This window comes from Microtus ochrogaster, linkage group LG5, assembly GCF_000317375.1.
Source record: "Microtus ochrogaster isolate Prairie Vole_2 linkage group LG5, MicOch1.0, whole genome shotgun sequence".
NCBI lineage: Eukaryota > Metazoa > Chordata > Mammalia > Rodentia > Cricetidae > Microtus > Microtus ochrogaster.
In genome coordinates, this window is record NC_022031.1 from 21,106,872 (window position 1) to 21,123,978 (window position 17,107).

The 17,107-nt window shown below is 38.6% G+C and overlaps 1 protein-coding gene across 1 annotated transcript in view; it reads right to left on the reverse strand.

The window, feature by feature from the left end:
• Nkain3 (sodium/potassium transporting ATPase interacting 3) overlaps positions 1 to 17,107 on the reverse strand; it is a 619,021-nt gene that overhangs the window by 311,322 nt on the left and 290,592 nt on the right. The window contains exon 2 of the mRNA XM_005361913.3: positions 6,023 to 6,160. Coding sequence (XP_005361970.1) covers positions 6,023 to 6,160 — 138 coding nt within the window. The remainder of the gene's footprint in view (positions 1 to 6,022; positions 6,161 to 17,107) is intronic.

Genomic DNA, 17,107 nt, shown 5'->3' on the forward strand with positions numbered 1-17,107 from the left:
GTGGGTGGGTGCACCCCTCTTGGTCCTGACTTCCTTGCTCATCTTCTCCCTCCTTCTGTTCCTCATTGGTACTTTGGGAGCTCAGTCCAGTGTTTAAAGCAGGCCCTTGAAGATTCTAGGCAAGCTCTCTATCATGGGACCACATCCCATGAAAAACCATCATTCTTCATCATTACACCCCAACTCTAAATCCCTAAATATTGAGAATGTCCACAGTGTAACTAAGGTAAAATAAAACAAACCACTTTCAAAATCCCAGCACAAACAGTGCCTGAAGGAAACTGAAGATCTCCTGTAAATTGTATTATAGATTCTGATTCTGACCTTTTATAGACACCGGTGGTAACTGTCTAGTTCTACACACTTGGCTGCAACAAACGCCATTATGACACTTCCTGTGTTCCTAGTTCCAAGTGGCATATCATTCAAGTTCTTGTATTAAACCCCTGAAGAATGGGTCATCCTTTGATACCCTATGGAGTGTCAGGGTTGTCCTATGAAACCTGGTAGTCTGCTCCAGAATCAGCATGCTTAATTTGCTAGTCTTTACTGCAAACCATCTTAGCAAAAGGACTCTATAAATTGACCCTTCTCTAAAGTTTTCACCTCATCGGAGGACAAATGAATCAAATGGCCATTTTAGTAAAATTTCGTTCATTTATGTAAATTCTCTAACAATGTTTTATAATTTGTAGTTGATATGTCACATGTGGTAGGAACATGACAGGTTTTTGTTGGGGGAATGGAAAGTTCCATCTATGCTGCTGGTTGAAAGTGATGACTGCATTAGTGAATTTTGGTTTGCATGGAATTATAAATGACACACTTCAATATAAGAGACTGCATGGATCACAGACATGCAAATGTTAACCTTAGTGAGACCAATCCATGGATTGGGCATTTTCCCTGTCAGAAAAAGTAGGTTGTCACCTTCGAGACTGACTATCCATTTTGCCTTGTCACTGAAGTGGGTTATTTTAATTGACAATTCAGTTGTTATGATATTTATAGAGCAATATGACCTATTTTTGACAAATACCTTTTGGTTAGTACAGAGCATGGCAACAGACTTATATATGTATGTGGGTTAGATAGAAGTATAAATGACTTGGCTTTTTTTCCCCTTAAGCTGAGTATACATATTTTAAGTCCTATTCACACAGACAATGAGTGCATGGGTTTGTGTGATTTCCTAAACATTTCCTCATCTGGTGAGGATATGTTAGCATTTGGTAATTGAAATAAACACTTTATAAGTTTTCCAGTCTGCATCTCCACCATTGAGCATTAGTCTTTAAAATGAATGATTTTTACTAAAGCAACATTTGCTCACAATATGCCATGAAACAAATGGGATAAGCACTTTGCTTCTCCATTCTTCTGCTCTCTCCTGGCAATTAGCATTTTTTTTTTCTGAGAAAAAAAGGTAAACCTACCATCCTGGTACCTTATTAGTAAGGAAGGCAGAGTGAAGGAAAAATAAAATAATTAATAGTTACAGTTAATCATGTATCAAGAATCAGTCTAGGCTAGGCCAGATCAATCCTGCCACGTATATTCTGACTACTAAAACCAATCTACGAATTGGGTTGTATAAAGGAGGTAAATATGACAATTATAAAATCAAATCAATGTTCCAATGCTTCACAGACAGGAACATATGGAATAAAGTCACTTCATCTAAAAACCTTAAATTCATTTACTATTTTTTCATCAAACATCAAGACTGAGGTAGAACATGGCAGTGGGGGTGGGGTGCAACAGTTCTGCACATGCTGATACAGTGTGAAAAACAGAGGCTGTGCTCATTATGTAGGGGAAATCAGGAAGTGACCAGAATCTGTGCTAATAGCCAGGACTAGGCACTTAGTCCTGACTAGGTAAATAGTATAGGACAAGCTTTTACTAAGGGACAGTTGAGCTAAAGGAAGGTTCAAAATGTCCCTGAGGAGGCAAAAGAGCATGTGGCCCATAGAACTCACCAGAGGTAATTGAGAGGAGGGCAAAATTCACAGAAAAGCAAAGAAACAATTTTCTCCAGTTTAAATTCATGCTGTATATGATGATAGATGCCGGAGAACTTCTTCTGTGTAGTCATTTAGCTAAACCGTTTTTATAAGGGTGATTAATTCTTTGAGGTCAAGTACAGCAACCCCCATCTGTTGTGAGGAATGGCAGTAACTTAACCCGTGTTGCTATACATTGAGCTCCATTAAACTCTTGCAGCCGCAGACACCATATTTTATTAGTTTCTGAGTAAGCACTTGGCATGTACCTGGTGCTCCAAAGCATTTGTTAGTTTGAAGTGGAGTAAGTGTAACTGGCGCATGAAAGGAAGGAGACACAAAGAATTGCAGATGTGACTTCAAGATAAAAACCTCTTGCAATCTAAATGTCAAACTGTCATTGTGGTACAAGTATGGAATATGATAAAAAAAATGAAGGACCGCAGTGTGTTCTGAGATGTCTGATGAGAGACTGGACGAGGCAGGCTCTCTGCAGAAGCCCCTGGGCACTGAGACCTGCTCTGCGAATCCTTAGACCGTCTGTGCGGATCCTGAGGCAAGAAGGAATTGAGAGGTTTGCTGGGCTGGAATCACCAGAACACCTACAAGTTCAAAGCTGTAGCTGTCATTCATTCTTTAAACACACAGAAAATATTGTGCTCCAGTGAGGCTAGGTGACGAGAAAAGAAATATACTAGACATATAAAAGCACTCCATCTTTCCAGGAGCTCCCAACCAAAGGAAGGAGGCTGGGGGAGTAGGTTCCCGGGGTTCCAGAGGTGAAATGCTGTGAACGCGGAATGAGAGCAGCAGGGCAGTGGCCGGGCAGATATTTAAGTGAGGGGTAGAGACTTGGAATAGCCAGTGATTGGGCATCTTAGCTCAAGTGCCCTTGGCTCCTGCCCACCTCTCCAGCCTCTGCCCCTCTGCCTGGTATTTGTGGCCCAGCTCAGCATTTCCTTGGGCACATATCTTTCTATACAGTTTAATGAATAATGGCTCTGCTCCTTTGTTTCTGTGTCATGAGCATGATTAATACTTTGTTCACATGCAGATCTTATTTGTTAGGCAGAAGCTTTGAGAACACTGAGGGCAATGGAGCGTCTGTGCACACGTTTCCATCCTCTCACTCTTCCACCACGTCAGCTCACAAGGTTCCCTTGGAAATCACTGGCATTACTTCTCTTTCTGCTTCTTTGCTTTTGCTTTCTTCCTCCCTTCTAACTTTCACGTAAGGAAAATCTTTAAAGACAAACCCCTACAAGACAAGAACTTCATAATTTTTTTCTTACCATTATCCTTTTTAATGTGTTGTGCCATGTTTTTTTCCATTTTATTTACAGTTTTCCAAGAATCTCAGGAAGAGGAAGAAAGAAACAAGAAATTGATGGGAAAGCAAGACCCCCATGACAAATGCTTCATTTTACTTAGTTTTTCCCAGAACCCTGGGAGATCTGTTTTAGTATTAGTAATTTATAGTTGAGGAGGGGCTCATTAGGTAGTTAATGGATTTGTTCAGAAAAACCAACCTGGAACAGGAGAACCAGATGTGTACTGGTTCTACCCTCTTATTGGCTTCATGAAGTTGCCTTACCAGATCCCAAACCTTAAATGTCCTCGGTGTATGTGCTGACCTTGGAACTAGGTCTGCTCTCTTTCCCCAACAATCACACTGGCTGTGATGGAACCCAAATCCCAATATGACTACAAATTGCCAGTGATAGCAAGTTTTAACTGTCAACTTGGCATAATATAGAATCAACTGGGAATAGAGTTTCAGTGGAGGATTGTCTACATTAGCCTAGCCAAAAGCCATGTCTGTTGGCGGCTGTCTCAATTATAGAAATTGATGTGAAAAGACTCAATCTAAAAGTGGCTGGCCCCATGCCTGTATTTAATACTAGACTGTATAAAAAGAAAAAAAAGTGGGATGAGCCTATGTCTGTCGTAACTGAATGTTCCCACCTCTAGACAACAGATATTACTGCTTCTGGTTCTTGTCAGCTTGACTTTCCAGCAATAATGGATTGTAACATGGAATCATGAGCTCAAATAAACTCACCATCCCCTAAAGTTCTTTTGTCAGTGTATTTTGCCACAGGTAAAGAATCACAAGCAGAAGATGTCTGTTTAGAAAGGTTCCTTCTTGCAGAGTGCAGGTTACTGCTGAGGAAGATCACTGCACAACTGAAACTGTGCTAATTTTCCTTTGTTTAATGACACACAAGTCAACTGCTTCTAAGTTTGTTTGCTTATTTATTTATTTATTTTGATGGATGATTTTCTTTGACCCTACAGCTAGCAATCTGAAATTAATTATAGTGCTTTTTAAAAAAAGATAAAAAATGGCTGTTATAAACCACAGAAGTGACTCAACAACTTTTTAGTGGCAGCAGGAGGAGACCTGAATCTGGAAACTAATGATACCTCCATTCTGAATTTCAAGAAGAAAAAAAAAATCAAGACCATGATGCTCATGTTCCAGACATAACAGAATATCTGAAACTAAAGACAGCTTCTGGACCATGAGAGGAAGGGAAGCCAAGACTGTGTTATTATTATGCTTCGCATATAAGATGAAGTCAGACTTTCAGCTGAAAGTAAATGGCAGACATTTTGAATGAATGGCTGAATAAACAAAAGAATGAAAGAAGATAGGAGAGAAGGGTAGAAAGAAGGAAGGAAGAGGAAAGAAAGGGGGAAAGAAGAGAAGAGGGGAGTAGTTGTGAGATATCAAGGAGATTCTTGATCGTATCCTTCTAAGGAGTTTATGAGATTTAGTTAGCAGATTAGGAAAGCACAAACAACTCGCAGGGAAAGACAAAGGCTGGAGGACACAGGAAACTCCATGTATAGAGGAAAGACAGAAGAAACTTCAACCAAGCACATGCTGTGGGAAAAAAGCATCGTACTAACATTTAGAGGATAAAAATCACCAGAATTAGACAATGTCTACAACACAGCCTCATTCTATCCATACTTTTGACTTTGTAACAATCTGGTAATTGAAGCCTTAGAAGAATAACAATAGCAAAAAGATCAAGTCACTTGAGACTACTTCTATTTAAAGTTCAATAATAACCTAATATTGTGAAGACATTAAGGGAACTTAGCCATATTCCATTTCTAGGGTATCTCATTCGAATCATCATATGGTAGCTCAAATGATCTCCAAAAGAAGAACAGGAACTGCTTAGGATTAGACATCAACTACTCCTCACTACTAAAATCTTACAAAATATTTCATATTTATAGGCCTGATGGCCATCTTATAGGATTTACTCCTATTTAATAACAACATACATTATTATAACACATTACTTCTCATAAGTCTACTATACAAGTAGCCTGTATTTCTGTTTTATTTTTATAGGAAAAGACAAGCAAATAATGTGAGTACCATCAATGTAGACTACTATGTGCACTTCAAGTGCCCTGCAATAGAATCAGTTGACCATGCATGGCATACCTTGCAAGATGGACATGTGTTTAAAGTGTATCTTGACAAGTGAGATACATTCAACTTTAACAATCAGGACACAAAAATATGAAAATATACTAAACACTATATATTGTGTTAATTCAGTTATGATGCCCAATGTTAATTAAAATTTTGTTATTGTATTCAGTAATCAAATCATTGTGCTGGGTAGTTTTGCTTTCTAAGGTTAGTGGGGTTTCTCTGAAGGTTAAGGGTACCTGAATACAAGGACAGACTATGCATGTGCACTGCATCTCATCATAGCATCATGTGTATCATCCTGTCTTCTCCTCTAACCAAACCTGTCTTAAATCTTCTTGTAAACTTCAAAGTCAAATAAGCCATGAATGACCCTGTCGTCTCAGACTCAGGGACATGACTTTGCTCTGGGGGGAACATTTTATCGCACATTTGAACATGTCAGAGTTAGAATACCAATACCATCTCACATCAGAAGAGCTCACAAAGTATTGTATTTGCTTTCTTATAGAAAAATCATAATGCTTATATGAAGAGATGTGACAATAACACTTACCACCATGATGTAACGTGGTCTATACTGAATGGTTCCAAATAAACCCAATATGACAACTATTATATGCAGGAAATTTCCAAGAATGGGTGCCCACTGGAAGCCAAGGAAGTCGAAGATCTGCCTCTCCAGGGCTGAAATCTGTAACCAAACAAACGTAGTTTATTAATGCTCCCTGTACTCCACTGCATCTTCATATGTACTCCCAGTTACAGAAATCTATCCGCATATTCAATTCTAATCATTCTTGTAGAATTTATCATTTCAACCTTTATTTCTTTCTTTCTTAATTTCTCTCCCCCTTTCTTTCTCTTCCCCCCCTTCTTTTCTCTCTTCCTCCTTCCCTTCTTTCTTTTATGCGGTCCTGGTGATCAAGCTGAAATGGTCGTGGGTTATGGAATAAAATATTTCTTGCCTATGTAAAGATGTGTCCAGTTTGTGTTGCAGAACAATTGTTTACCTATGTAAAGACACATTGTGTTTGTTTGACGCTACATTTCTTTAATTATGTAAAGGTGTGTTGTTTTCATTTATGCTGTATTTGTTTAACATGGAGGAAGCAGCAAAGCAGGAGAGAGTACATAGATGAGGTAAATGAGCCTCGGGGTAGCACATATGTTAGCAGAAATGGGTTAATTTCAGTTACACACACACAAAAGAACTAGCTAGATATAAGCCTAAGTTAAGACTGGGCATTCGTAATTAATAATCAGTCTCTGTGTCATGATTTTGGAGCTGGTGATCCAAGAAAGCCTGCTATAATTGCATATGCTAGACAAGAACTCTATGACTGGTCTACATCATCATCAGACTTCTTCACTAGGAACTATTTAATGAACTGCGTAATGTAGTTTTCCTCAGAAAATGTTGTAAAATAACATTGAACATTCTGACTTCAAGTATAGATTTTGAACCTATATCACCTCATGATCTAGATGCACATATTTCTAAAGTCATTGTCTTCATAAAAAAAATCCCAGGCATAGAATATGCCTTAAATAATTTAGTATTTATGACAACTGCACAGAGAAGACCAAGAGGTGAGTGACCAGCTCTTCAGTTGGACAGCCCAGTCTCTATGTCTTAGGCAGCTTCACTAGCCTGCTGGAAGGCAAGCCACCTCCAGGCAGATAGCACTAACACCCCATATAGATCAGACCCTGCAATCTATAAGTGCTACTCCACCTTCAAAGCCACGCATTCCATGCAACCTCAGTAGCTCTCTGAGGCACAGACTACACCTGTACAGAGTGGGCCAAGAGGTGAATGACCAGCTCCCCAGCTGGACAGCCCAGTCTCTAGACCCTAGGCCCCAGGGCAAAATTCCGGGCCCCTCTCCCACCTACCTCAGGTTCACTAGCTGGCCAGCAGCCAGCCTCCTATAAGCAAGCTGCTCCAACTTCTTCTCAATGATCAGATCCTGTAATCAACAAGTCTCATTTCAGCCCCAAACACATCCATTCTCAGAGACCTCAGCAGCTCCCTGAGATACAGACAGTGACTGAACAGAGTGGTCCAAGACCAGCTCCCTAAGAAACAGACAATTACTGCAATGATTGGTCCAAGAGAGGATCTCTGAGACACAGACACCGACTGCAAGGATTAGACAAAGATGCAAAGAAGCTACCTGCACCAATTGGAAGAAGAGACAGGTAGGCACCATTACAAGAATACATTCAACCATCTGAAAAGAAACATGGCAACACCAAACCCCAGTGGTCACACAACAAGAAGACCTGAATATCCTAACCCAGAAGAAGCATAAGAAAACAACCTTAAATATAATTTTATGAAGATGATAGAGACCCTTAAAGAGGAAATAAAAATTCCCTTAAAGAAATGGAGGAAAAATCAAACAAAAAATTGGAAAAAAAATCAATAAATCTTTTAAAGAAAATCAAGGAAATCGAGAAAAAAAATCAAACAGGTAAAAAAAATTGTTCAAACAGTTCATGATTTAAAAACTGAAAGAGAAGCAATAAAGAAAACACAAAGGAGGGAACTCTGGATATGGAAAATTTGGGTAAATAAACAGAACTACAAATGCAAGCATAACCAACAGATTACAATACATGGAAGAAAGAATCTCAGGTGTTGAAGATACTATAGAGAAAATAGATTCATAGGTCAAAGAAACTGTTAAATCCAACAAATTATTAAAAAAAGTTTCAAGGAAATTTGGGATAGCATGAAAACACCAAATCTAAGAATAATAATGAGAGCTCCATCTCCAAGTCACAGAAAATATATTCAACAAAATTATAGAAGAAAATTTCTCAACCTAACATAGGATATGACTATGAAGGTACAAGAAGCTTACAGAACACCAAAGAAACTGGACTGAAAAAAATTCCCTTAAAATACATACCAGACTGTTGAAATAAGAGCTGCGGAGCTGCGTCCCCCGCACCCGGCCGCCCACATGGCTAGCTTAGCTTATGCCCCGAAATAATTATATGAAATAATTATTGTATTTTTTTAATCACTGTCTGACCCATTAGTTTTAGCCTCTTATTGGCTAGCTCTTATATATTGATCTAACCCATTTTTATTATTTTGTGTGGCCCACAAGCTGGCTTACCAGGAATGATCTTAACCTGTATCTGTCTGGAGCAGGAGAATCATGGCGGCGACTCACTGACTCAGCTTCTTTCTCCCAGCATCCTGTTCTGTTTTCTCCGCCTATCTAAGGGCTGGCCTATGAAATGGGCCTAGGCAGTTTCTTTATTAATAAGAAATCACTCCCACACCAGACAGAGGATTGACCTCTAAAATAAAGAGCTCAATAATTTAGACATCAAAATACCAAACAATCCAATTAAAAGTGGGGTATAGATCTAAATAGAGAATTCTAAACAGAAGAATCTCAAATGATTGAAAGACACTTAAGGAATTGCTCAACATCTTTAGTCATCAAGGAAATGCAAATCAAAATGACTCTGAGATACCAAATTATACAAGTCAGAATGTCTAAGATCAAAAACATCAATAATAGCTTAAGTTGGAGAGGAAGTGGAAGAAGGGAAACAGTCCTCCATTGCTGGTGGGAGTGAAAACTTGTATAGCCATTTGGAAATCAGTATGGCAGTTTCTCAGAAAATTGGGGATCTACCTACCTCAAGACCCAGCAATACCATTCCTGGGCATATATACAAAGGATGCTCAATCATACAAGTACAACTGCTCAACTATGTTCATAGCAGCATTATTTGTAATACCAGAACTGGAAACAACCTAAATGCCCCTCAACTGAAGAATGGATAAGGAAAATGAGGTACATTTACACAATGGAGCAGTAAAAATCATTGGCATCTTGAAATTAGCATGCAAATGGATGGAACTTGAAACAAAAGCTATCCTGCGTAAGATAACCCAGACCCAGAAGGACAAACATGGTATGTACTTACTCATAAGTAGATATTATCTGTAAAGCAAAGGATAACCAGAATATAGTCCACTACCCAAGAGAAGTTAGGTAAGAAGGAGAATCCGAAGACAGACATTCATGGATCTTCCTTAGAAGGGAAGATAGACAAGATCTCCTGAGAAAATTGGGAATTAGTGGATTAGGGGAGAAGGAATTACAGAAGGAGAGGAGGAGGGGATAAAGGGAAGCCACAAGGATGACCCCACCTAAGCAATAGTGAAGAGGATGCCTAAACTGGCCTTCACCTGCAATCAGAATGTCATCATAGAATCTACCTTAATTGTAATCCAAAAACCTTCATCCAACCACTGATGGAAGCAGATGCTGATACCCACAGTGAAGCACTGGACTGAGTTCCCAAAAGCCAGTTGAAGAGAGCGAGGAGTGATAATATTAGCAAAGGGTTTATACCATTATGGGGATACCCACTGAAATAGCTAACCTAAGCTAATGCAAGCTCACTGCCTCTGGAGTGACAGTGGGGGAACCAGCATAGAACCAAACTAGCCCCTCTGAATGTGGGTAAAAGTTGTGTGGCTTGGGCATTTTGTAGCGCCACTGACAATGGGACCATCAGTAATCCCTAGTGCTTGAACTGGCTTTTTGGAGCCCATTCTTTTAGGAGGGATACCTTGCTCAGCCTAGATATAGGGGTAGGGCATTGATCCTGCCTCAGAGTGATATGCTAGACTTTGTTGACTCCCTGTGGGAAGCCTTACCCTGTCTGAGGAGTGGGTGTGGGGTAAAATATGGGAAAGGGAAGAAACAGGAATGGGGAGTGGGAAATGGGATTAGCATGTAAAATGTGAAAAGATATTTTTAGAAAAATAAATAACTTTTAAATAATGACTATTTTCCAACGAGTTATTAGCTTAGCACAACATACTTAAGAACAGTAACAGTAGCTTCAGGTTTGCAAAAAAATAACTATTACTGAATTGGAACAAAGAAAAACAAACCCTTACCTTCCTATATGAATTATATGTAAGCAATCTTCTATATGAAGAATTGCTCCAAAGATAATGTGTTGAAAACTTGGTGCCCATTCAACAGTGTAGGACAATTAGGAGGGGATGGTCCCTCACCTCAGCAGTGGACTAATTACATGACAATGGATTCTTTGGCAACTAAAAGGGTGAATTCCTGCTATAGCAAGTAGGTTGTTAGGAGTTATAATTTTGAAATATACATTTTATCCTTATTTATTCTTCCTCTTTGGTTCTTGTCTGTCTTGATGTGATCAGCTTTATTCTAGCATATATTCCCTCCCCTAGTGCTCAGCCTCATCAAAGGCCTGAGAAAGCAGAACCAATTGGCCATGGACTACAACATGCAAAGTTATAAGCAAAATAAACATTTCTTCCTCTTGTTGATTTTTTCAGGCCTTTTATTATGATGGCAGAAAGCTAGCTAATATATTATGTTGAATCTATATGCTTTCTTTTACCTTCACTGGACTGCCAGTAGTAATGCCAGCTAAATACTTTCTCAATATGATACCTAGTTATTTAGTTATGCTAAGACTATGATCCTAATGTAAAACTGGAATGAAATAGTTCCTCTGAATCTTTGTGAAACCACATACTAATGCTCAGACTAGGTAAAAATCCTTTTTGAATACTCTAATAAAAATTATGTCACCATAACAATTTTAGAAATACCATTGAAAATTATATTTGCATTATATATAATTACATTTTAAATTGATTCTCCAATGAGTCAAACTATATACTTAAACGATTTATGATTAAACAATGAATTTCAGAGAGTCCAGTGAACACTGGCAATGTCATTATCATGTACAAATGGTTTCTTGTATTTTAAATCTAGAAATTTTATAGTCCCACCTGCCATGACTGAACACTAATTTTACACAATTGAGGTCTTTTTCTAGATATCCTTTGATAAAAAGTAATTATAATAAAATGATCCAGCAATTAGCCATATTGATAGCAGTAGAAACTGAATCATTAAAATGCAAATGGCACCCCAGGTGTTTTTCTACTTCTGCAGCAGGTGTATGCCTGAATAAGTTTAATTTCCTTGTACATAAAGAAAAGTCCTCTGTTCAGTAAGTGAAATTTGAGCTGTGGAGAAAGAGAGAGAGGAGCTGATGCTGAAAGACAATCCTACCAGCCAGGAGGATGTCACAGGTGCATCCTAACTGTGATATGTGCTGTCACCACTTCCTGCATGCACAAATGTGTGGAAGTGCCCAAGAACAGAATAAACGGAGCAATGAAAGATGCTGAAATGTATTTTCAATCTCGGCTTTTCTCTGCTACTGACTCTAATTAGTTCCCTGGAAACTTCCCCTAAAGGAAGCAAGATTTTATTTATTGGCCTATCAGAGATATAAATATGCACTGTTTTTATGTTCAAATGGGACAAATCAGCTCAGAAGAAAGCAACCCTGAAGAGCAGCCACAGGCAATGCATTCTGAAATGGAAGCCCTATTTTAAAGCTGTCATGCATCACAGAAACCTTTAAAGTGAACTTTTCAAACAAAGAAAAACTCGCTTCTCTGCTGACAGATAACACATGATTACCATTCCCTTTTATAATATAAAAAAACATAATGAAGGCAGAAAAATTAATGATAATTATTAGAAATATGCTGTCTTCATTCAAGACACTCTATCTCTATTAGCATTTATTTCCTGAGCACTTAACTAATGGATTTGAGATGAGTTGAAATAAAAGTACAAGCAAAATCCATCAAAAAAGGCTGATGTGGCAGTGCACATCTGTATTTCTATCATTTAGAAGATTGAGGCTGGAGGGTTGCAAGCTTGAGATAAGCTTTGGCTACACAGTAAGACCTTGTCTCAAAATACTCAAGTAGACAATCAAAAAGTAGGGGCAGGGTTGTATCAAGAACAAAAGACAGGACTTCTGTGGCAGCTATGTTTACTGTAAAATTGAGATTTGTGTGTATTTATAATCAATAAGTGTAGCAACAACAGAAAGTACTTTAAAGACAAAATAACCCTATTTTTTCTACTTCTAACTACTATCTTTACTATCTAGTTATTTAGTTCACCAGCAAAAATTTTCTCTCTGAATGCCATAATCTCTTCAAGTAACAAGGATATGAGAGTAATGATTTGCAGTTACCAAATGAAATGAAATAATAGGAAGTCATTTTATTATCTTGGCAAAGTATGAATATGCTCTAGAAGTGGAACTTTCAGTGTGATAATAAAGCCCAAGACGTGGGAATATGAACCACATTAATCTCTTGCCAATCTGAAGTCACTCAACTCCTGATCAAATTTGGAATTTGGTGTTCACCAGGAAGGGAATATTTACAAAATGGAAATTGTACAATGCTGCCTACAATCAGGGCTCCTTTCATGTTTTGAGAAACTAATGTTGAACATTTACATGCATATCATCATCATGTTAAAACAGCACTTTGGTCTTGACCAATATGCTCATATTCTCACTCCTCCCACTCTTCAACTGGACTGGGCGAGCTCAGTCTAGTGCACTGGTATGGGTCTCTGCCTCTGTTTTCATCAGTTGCTAGATGAAGTTTATATGGTGATATTTAAGATATATTTAAGTCTGTCTACAGGGCAATGCCAGTTCAGCACCCTCTCCTCTATTTCTTAGGGTCTTAGCTGGGGTCATTCTTGTGGATTCCTGGGAATTTCTCTAGAGCCAAGTTTCTTGCTAACCCCATAATGGCTCCCTCAATCAAGATATCTCTTTTCTTGCTCTAATCTCTGTTCTTCTTCCATCTCGACTATTTCATTCCCTCAAGTTCTCTTCCTCTCTCCCCCTCTCCCCTCCTCTTCCCATTCTACTCTCTCTTCTCCTCCCACCCCTATGTTCCCAATTTTATCAGAGGATCTTGTCTATTTTGACTTTCCAGGCAGATCTATATACATTTTTCTTAGTGTTCACCTTGTTACTTAGCTTCTCTAGGATCATTAATTATAGGCTCAATGTCCTTTGTTTATGGCTAGTATCCACTAATGAGTGAGTACATACCATATTCATCTTTTTGGGTCCGGATTATTTCACTCAGGATAGTGTTTTCTACTTCCATCATTTGCATGCAAAATTCAAGATGTCATCGTTTTTTACCATTGAGTAGTACTCTAATGTGGAAATACACCACATTTTCTTTATGCATTCTTCGGTTGAGGGGCATCTAGGTAGTTTCCAGGTTCTGGCTATTACAAATAATGCTGCTATGAACAAAGCTGAACAAATGTCTTTATAGTATGTTTGGGTATATGCCCAAGAGAGGTATTGCTGGATCCTCAGGTAGGTTGATTCTCAATTTTCCTAGACACCGCCATACTGACTTCCAAAGCAGTTGTACAAGTTTGCATTCTTACCAGCAGACCATGATGGGGACACTTACCGAAACAATCTACCTTAGCTAATAGGAGCTCACCAACACTAGTCGGACTGGGAAGGAATAAGCATAGGATGAAACTAGTCCCTCTGAATGAGGTTGACAGTTGCATGGCTGGGGCAGACTATGGGGCCCCGGGCAGTACACCAGGATTTATCCCTACTGCATGTACTCGCTTTTTGGGAACCTATTCTCTTTGGATGAATACCTTCCTCAGCCTAGATATGGTAGGGAGGGCCTTGGACCTTCCCCAAGGCAATGTGCCTTACCCTCTCTGAGGAGTGGATTGGGGGTGGGGTGGGGTAAGTGGAAGGAAAGGGAGGAGGAAGGGAGGGAGTGGGAACTTGGATTGGGTACATATATAATGAAAAAAAGATAGTTTGTTTTCTTTTGAAAAAAATTTAAAAAATGAATGAAGGAAAGATCTATGTAAAGGAGATGTGTTCAGTTACGTGTAAACTATTCTTTTGTACAGTTCTTTAAAACATTCATGATTGTTAAAAATCAGGTGTCTTAAAAAAAAAAAAACCCAGCACTTTGGAAACTGTGGTTGTATCTCAGTGGAGCAAGGACAGCTAGCCAGCACTTTGTGAAGTACCATGAACAAAAGCAACCCAGTCCACAGGAGAGCAGCAGGATAAAGGGTAGGAGCAGCAGGAGGTAGGGGGTGGTTAGGATGCTCTGAAAGGTCTAAAACTGCAGCAAAGAAGAGAGGGAATGAGACACGCGAAAGAAGGGAGACTAAGTAAAGGGAAGAAATTAAGGAAGCATAAAGGCAGTAAGACCCTTCAGGAAAGCAAAGACAAGTACTACTCAAGCTGAAATAAAGGAGTAACTGCTAGCCCTTGCCCAAATGAACAAAAAACCCAAGTGAATCATTTTTAAGTTAAAGTTACAGTACGCAGTAACAAGGGAGCTGAATAGAGTATGATTAAAAGTGGGAATGCTTCTTTCCCTAATCAGTTAAAAATTAAAAGCAATCCAAATTTTAATAAAAAACACCAAGTTCTAGTGTCTTACAGATTCACACACTGCCATTAATCCTTCACCTGGTATCTTAAATAATTTCTTACAATTTTGTTCATAATCATGACAATTAATTACATTCAGATAAAAGGTTGTGAAATCTCCAGAATACCAACAGGCTTCTGGGCATTTTTTCTAAGGCTGTGTCTTTACAATAAGATTACATCCAGCAAAAGCACAGAGGAAGCTCATTCTTTGCTTCATTCACTCATTCATTCATGTTTTCTTTTTCTTTCTTCCCTCCCTTTCTTTTTTTTAATTAAAGAAGACCCTTGAGGACTATAAAATCAAGTTGAAGTTATATTTGACTTGTTTATTTTTTTATCTCATCTTGTTGAATTTAATTGTACCTGTCTAAATGTTAGTTAACATTTTAAAAAATCTGGCAGCATTGGTGAATGGGTTTTAGAAGAGAGAGGGCCTTTTATGCCCACTCTCTTTGAAGAGTTCCCCTGTTCACTAAAGGCAGATTAGATTGAAAGGCTAAAATAGGGTCCCACTTGCGACAGAGTCACAAGAAAACACTGAACTAACCATAGACTCACAAAAGACTGAATTTAAAGCACATTCTACAGATGCTACAAAGCAGGGAGGAAACTTTTCCCTTAAGAATTCATGGGGTAAGTACTCTGTAACCACAAAAGGATTAAATAGGATTAAATTGTCTCTTAAAGAGATTCAATACCTACAATTAACATCTATATTAGTATAATCCTATCTCTTAGGCTGTGTCAAAGAAGCTATCTATTACTAAAGAATGTTTCTTGATACATGCCAAGTCTCTGATACCTCAGTTTCACTAATATGTTCTTTGCTTGAAAATTGCCTATCCACAAATCATCCAAGAGAATTTCAAGCTCTTTAAGGGTGACCCATAGCTTCTGTGCTTGTATAAATGACTTATTCAGTTTGTGGTCACATGTGATATGCTAGAATTCAGAGACGTTTTTCATGTTTATAAAATTATCAGTAACATTTGCACTGATATTACTTCTTAGTGCTGAGTTTTAACTTTTATTATTTCTTTGAGCATGTGGGTTCTGGGAACCAAACCCAGGTTATCAGGCATGGTCATAAATAGCTTGCCACTGAGATATATTTCCAGTTCTTGGTGCTTTTTTATTTTTATGGTCATCTCTTGTAGGACAAAAGTGTTTGTTTGTAATAGCTAGGCGGGGAGGAAGTAGGAGGCTCAGAAGAGAATGTTCCTTAAGATGTGAAGTTTTCTGCATTGTTCTTGAACTGACACTAGTAAGGGAAATATGTGACTCTAGTCCACTTGCAAAGGTTCCTTGGGTTTCAAGTCCCCTTTTCTCAGGAAAGGGAATTGGTTTTTCATACTCATATGAAGGAGCAGGGCCTGCTTGTTCATCCTGGCTGCCTGGCTAGCTTAGCCCCTAAATAACCACATAGAAACTGTATTAATTAAATCACTGCTTGGGCCATTACCTCTAACTTCTTACTGGCTAACTCTTAAATATTAGTTTAACCCATTTCTATTAATCTGTATATCACCATGAGTTCGTGGTCTACCAGCAAAGTCTCAGAACATCTATCTCTGGCAGTGAGTCCATGCCATCTCTCTGACTCTGCTTTTTTCCTCCCAGAATTCGGTTTTGTATTCTCTGCCTACCTAAGTTCTGCCTTATCATGGGCCCAAAACAGTTTCTTTATTAACCAATGAAAGCAACACCAAGACAGAAGGCTCCTATACTACTCTTATATTTCCATAATGAAGGATTATGTTTCAAGTAAACAATATAGTATTTCCCAAAAAGCAAATTTCTTGACTGTTGTTTTTGTTGTTTGTTTTATTTTGTTATTTTTTATTTTCTTTTAGACCAGGGTCTTATTATGTTGTCTTAGCTGGCTTAAAACTCACAATGTAGACTCAGCTGGTCTTGAACTCACAGAAATATTCCTACCTCTGCCTCCTTAGTACTGTGATTAAAGACATTTGCAACCATGCCCTGTCACAGTAATTTTGTTTTTTTTTTCTTCTTTAAAGAAATATAAAAAACTCGAATTATAATATCAAGAAACTTTTCCACGAGGGGTGTGCCCACCCACTTAGATGGTGGGGCTGATCTTATGGGAGCTCACCAAAGCAAGTTGGACTGGGACTGATGGACCATGTGATCAAACCAGACTCTCTGAACATGGCGGACAAGGAGGGCTGACTGAGAAGCCAAGGACAATGGCACTGGGTTTTGATCCTACTGCATGTACTGGCTTTGTGGGAACCTAGTCTGTTTGGATGCT